This window comes from Bidens hawaiensis, unplaced genomic scaffold (assembly GCF_021521415.1).
Source record: "Bidens hawaiensis isolate Kalapana, Puna unplaced genomic scaffold, B.hawaiensis_p1.1 tig00024338_1, whole genome shotgun sequence".
In the NCBI taxonomy this organism is placed as follows: domain Eukaryota; kingdom Viridiplantae; phylum Streptophyta; class Magnoliopsida; order Asterales; family Asteraceae; genus Bidens; species Bidens hawaiensis.
In genome coordinates, this window is record NW_027493838.1 from 351,077 (window position 1) to 356,619 (window position 5,543).

Sequence of the window (5,543 nt, forward strand, 5' to 3'; positions counted from 1 at the left end):
TCATATCAACTTTTAGACATTTTGGTGAAGTCCTTCCAATGTGGTGGTGAGGCCTCTTGTGGGGGTAAAGGAGCTCCTTTTATCCAAATTTTAAAATCTCTAGCATACATTGTCCAAGACAAGATTGATAAGTTGTGTACAATCCTGCTTCTAATTGGTAATTGGAGATTACATTTGACACCCCAACATTTATCATTTCCTTAGTACTCATGGACATTCTGTCAATCACTCAATCATGTGAGCAAACATGACTATATACGCCCCCCCCCCCCCCCCCCTCAATCAAGAACCCAATTTAAGAGTAACCTCAAATCTCTAACTTTTTTTTTCCGACTTTCACAGTTAAGTTAACTCACTGCGCGAACACGTCGCGCCCCACCACCCCACTCAGGCCAACTATGTTGACATGATCGGGATCCACGCTGGCATCCGAGTTTGGTTTGGCGTTCCCGGTAAAACCCAGTTGGCTCACCTCGCCCGAAGGCACGACAAGTTTTAATGCTCTGGTAAAATCCTGTCGGAATCAGGATTCAAGGTTAAAACTATATTCAGAATTGGACTTAAATTATTCAAGGCTAGATCTAAATTTAAATAACCAGGCTAAAACAATATTGAGTATTGGGCTTCTTTTCTATTCTAACACAACATTCACACATTTTTCAGAAATAATGGAACCACTTGGAAGTTGCCCACCACAGTTTTATGAAGTAGACAAACACAACTAGAATAGAATAAAAACAAATGTGATACAATACAAAAGGCCCGAGCCGAGCCGAACCAAACCAATTATTTTCAGTGACTCCCGTGTGTCCAATACCGCCAATCCAATCTCCCACACGACCGGTTTCTCAAACTAACCAATTCTTTAAACTCAAAAACCCGCCTCATATAGTTACCCCCACCACAACCCTCTTCTTTCACCAAATCGATTTGGCCCGGCCCGTCTTCATTCTCGTCCACAACCTGCGTTTCAGTTTCAGTTTGGGTTTCGGGCTCTTGCTGACATGGCAACATATCATCAATAATGTTCCCTAACATCACGACCACTTCACTCATTTTGGGCCGAGATTTAGGATTCTTAGTAAGACATTTATTTGCTAGAGATGCAAGTTTATGGGACGATTTAATCGAGTAATCTCCTTCGAGGCGCGGGTCAATAATAAGGTGAAACTTTTTTGAATCTGAAATGTAAGGTTTTACCCATTCCAAAAGTTTTTGTTCGTTTCGAGGTAAGTTTCGTTCCACCGCTCGCCTACCCGTGATAAGCTCGTATAGGACCACACCGAAGCTCCAAACATCACTTTTGGATGTTAATCGACCCGTTTGCACATATTCGGGAGCTGCATAACCGACCGTCCCAACGACCTTTGAAAATATAAAATAATCATTATTTCCAAAAACGTTAGTGTGCGTGTGTTTAGAGAAATGAGCTTACGACTGTGGAAACGTGGGTCAGTCCAGCCGCAGGCCCCTGTCTGGCCAATCCGAAGTCCGAGAGCTTCGGAGTAAAATCTTCGTCCAGAAGAATATTTGACGTTTTAAAATCTCGAAATATTAACTGTAAAGAAATATAATAACCAAAATTCAGAACAATTAAAACTTTGTAAGGTATTGTGCATTATTGATCACCCGAAATGAGAAAAACTAATCAAATAATATCTTCTAATTATGGTAACGATATGATGATAAAAACATAAACCTGAAAGTCCATTTCTTCATGTAGGTAAGCTAGACCACGAGCCGCGCCTTCAGCAATTTTTAAACGTGTCAACCAAGAAAGAGGCGATTTACCACGACCTAATAAATGATTTTCCAAACTTTTATTGGTCATAAGTTCATAAACTAAAAGCCTTTGAATCCCTCTTTCATCATCTTCTGCACAATATCCAACTAACTTCACAAGATTCGGATGGTTTACCACTCCCAGAAAGTTAACCTCATTGATCCATTCCTTATGCCCCTGAAAACTAAAACATATAGAATACATAAGATGAATTACAAATTTGCATTTTTGTTTCAAATCAACAATATTATATTATTAGTTACAGTTTATTGTAATATCTAGGGCTGTAACCGAATCGAACAAGGCCTTGTTCATGTTCGTCATTTAAGCTTTTATCGTACAAGCGAACGGTTCACGAACATCTAAGCAGACGAAATTTCTTGTTCATGTTCGGGTTCGTTCATTAAGGAAATGAATTTATTCGTGAACGGCTCACGAACAAAAATGAACACAAACAACTATTTATTTGATTTGGCTAACTGAGAATTAGTGTCAATGGTTCGGTCCGGCTACCAAGTTTTTGTTGGAATTTTTCTAACATTCATATTCATATGTTAATTTACATATAAATTAATCACATAATACTCAGTTACTCATATATTTTTGTTTCATAGTTTTTAGTTCTACTTAAATATATATGACAAAATTAATAAAGTCATTAAAAAATATATAAAACCTTTTAACGAACAAATGTGAACAAACAAACACCTTATCGAACATTCACCAAAGAAAATCGAACAAACATTGCCTTTGTTCATGTCCGTTCAGGCGTTCATTTAGTTAATCAAACAAAACTCCTTGTTCATCTTTGTTCATTTACTAATCGAACAAACATAGTTAATTGAAATGATTAAATTCGGTTTCCTATGTAATTATCATTATTGTATCTATATTTACAGTTGATCAATAATCTTAATTTAATTTAAAACCCTAATATAAAAAAACTGATAATAATAATAATAATAATTTGAGGAAAATTAACATACAAATTAAATTAACGTGCTAATTGTGTGAATCAAGTAGTGTAATTATATATACGAGTAGTCTAATTATGTAATTATATCATAGTGTAATTACCTTACACTATAATTACGCTATGTTGTATATATAATTACACTACTTGATTCGCACATTTAGCGCGTTAATTTAATTTGTATTCGATCCAAACCCTAATAATAATAATAATAATATAAACAAATGGGAAAAGTAAGTTAATGCCTGGAAGCCATTGCGATCCAATTGCTTAATAGCCACATCCAAATACTCATCACCATCATCACCTCCAACTTTAATTACTCCTCTATACACACAACCAAATCCACCTTCACCGATCATAAGCGTCCGATTAAACCCTTTAGTCGCCAATTTCAGCTCCGAGAACTTAAAAACCCTAAGCTCATTCCCACGCCGCTGAGTTAATACCTCCATAAACCCCGCCGAGTCGGTACAGTCCGAGTCGAACTCGGAGCGGCGAGTGGTGTCGACGCTGCTGGATGCGACGCTGAGAGACCGGGCCCACGAGACCCTAGCGGAGGAGCGTGAAACGACGGCGTTTTCATCGTCGGATTTAGTGAAGTGGAAACAACTCATTGGTTCATGCCAAGTGATGAAATTATGAAAACGACGTCGTGGTGGTAGTGTTAGTTGTCTTGTTGCCTGGAGAGAGAGATACCGATGGATAGATAGATGGAGATATTAATTACAAATATTTGAATGTTTGTTAATTATATAAGTTAAGTGGGGAGCCTTCAAAGTGGAACTATATATGTGAAATTCGAATCTAATAATATTTTATTTTATTCCATCATTGTCACAAGGGTGGCTTCATATTTGGCTATTTGCTGGAGTTGCACGTATCAGGAAATCATTGAAAATATAAGTTAGTGAGCAGGGGAGGAATCGAGGGTGTGCGAGCCGTACCATCAGCCGTGACATATAAGGTTCGGGGGCACAAACCTTACATATTACATATATATGTTTTTTGGTGTTAAAAATAAGGTTTGTTGTAATGGTTAATGAGATAATTACATGATCAGAATGGTTTCTGTTTATAATAAATCAGTCGATAAAAGTTTTGTCCATGTACAATAGCGAATAAAAATTTTCATTAAGGCCAACAAGCCTTTTTATATTGGCTCGGCCGAGGTATTTAAATTCTCGAAGACGGCCCTGTTTGTGAGTGTGTGTTTTACGGTTTAATGCTGAATTAATAAGAGGTATCAGTTAGTGGGTAGTATTTGAATCATTAAACATGTCTATAAAATCTAATTATTAAGAGACTATATGGGACATTAATAGTGTAACCAAACGTATTTTACCTCTGACCGATTCAAAGATAATTTCTTAATGTTATTAAGATGTTACTAAACAGCTCCTTAGTCTGATTTAAGAGGCTTAGATTTTCTAACACTTTTACACCCTGCATATAATATGTATTTGTGTGAATCCTCAGAAGGGCTAAAGTGAACTTGCACTAATTTTGACGTCATTTTACTAATCTCGTGAAAATAACGTTAAAAGTGGCGGAAGATTAATCAGACATCATGTGGTGACGTTGATAGCTGAAAGACAAGGGTACATGTACCAATCGGTCGATGTCTCGATGGTTAAGTGTTATATGTCTTATGTCCAAGGTTTGTTGCAATGCTACTATCGACCCGGGGGTCTCACCGAAAATAACATCTTTGTTCCTACGGGGTATGAGTAAGGTTGTCTACATTTACCATCTTCAGACTCTACCATAGTTTTGCTATTGGTAGGATTTACTGAGTACGATAACGATAATGAGATTTTATAACACTTAAGACGACCCTTTCATGTCTATATGTGGTTTTATATGATTTTATATATGTTTTTTCTTCCACCACCTATTTTGTTATTTGGTTTCCTTCTATTTCTAAATCTTTAGTTATGATTGTTTGTATGTTTTGGGTTTTTTATGTCAGGTTAATTTATGAAAGCATTTCCTCTATCCTTAGGAGTTAGAGGTAAGATTTGTCTACGTATCACTATTCTCAGACCCTACCAGTAGCTATACTATTCGTTAAATTACTGAGTATGGTTATTGTATACTAATTCAAATATTGGAATCCATGTATACTAATGTGTTATAGTTAAGGGTGTTCAAGAAAACTGAAATCCAAAACTATAATCGAATACTTAGGTTATCAAAATACTATAACCGGTAAGTTTTGGTTAAATCGGTTAACCACTAAAGCAAAACTTTTGACAAGGCTAAATTTTTTGAACTTTTGTCTAGGGGTGTGTATTGGTCGATTTAGTTGAGCCCAACATTGATTTAATAAAATAACTTCAAATAGAACTAAAGCATCAATTAAGATAATGCCAGGATCTAAAATCTTCATACTAATCTAAAATAGCCAAATGGAATCAACTGCCATTTGATTAGATCAAAGGTTGAAAATGTCAATTATATGGAGGATAGGATGAATGAATAAAAACAAACTAGTGTTGGTTGATGAGTGAAAGAAACCTTTAAGCTAGTTTTATGTTTGGCATATTAACGTGGCCAAACAATAAAAATAGCAACTCATGTGTTTTGATTTTTGGAGCTACTTTCAACTGCTTCATCTTGCCAAATGCCAAATACATGAACCCCACAATCAGGAGGTTGATTCTACAATATTAGACGACAGTATAAGTCTCATGATAAAGATAGCATTATATGCAAGATCACAACTAACAATGATTTCACTAATACAACTAGGAGACAAGAATCTCTTTAAGTATTTTATAGATC

At 36.0% G+C, this 5,543-nt stretch overlaps 1 protein-coding gene across 1 annotated transcript; it reads right to left on the bottom strand.

Moving 5' to 3' along the window:
- Positions 1-624: 624 nt before the first annotated feature.
- On the bottom strand, positions 625-3,414 carry LOC143569136 (serine/threonine-protein kinase PCRK1-like). Its single transcript, XM_077055120.1, has 4 exons — positions 3,000-3,414; positions 1,700-1,970; positions 1,436-1,558; positions 625-1,365 (listed from the first exon to the last, which is right to left on the bottom strand). Exons 1-4 carry the CDS (start codon positions 3,371-3,373, stop codon positions 793-795), a joined length of 1,341 nt encoding a protein of 446 aa, XP_076911235.1. The 5' UTR covers positions 3,374-3,414; the 3' UTR covers positions 625-792.
- Between the last annotated feature and the right edge of the window lie 2,129 nt (positions 3,415-5,543).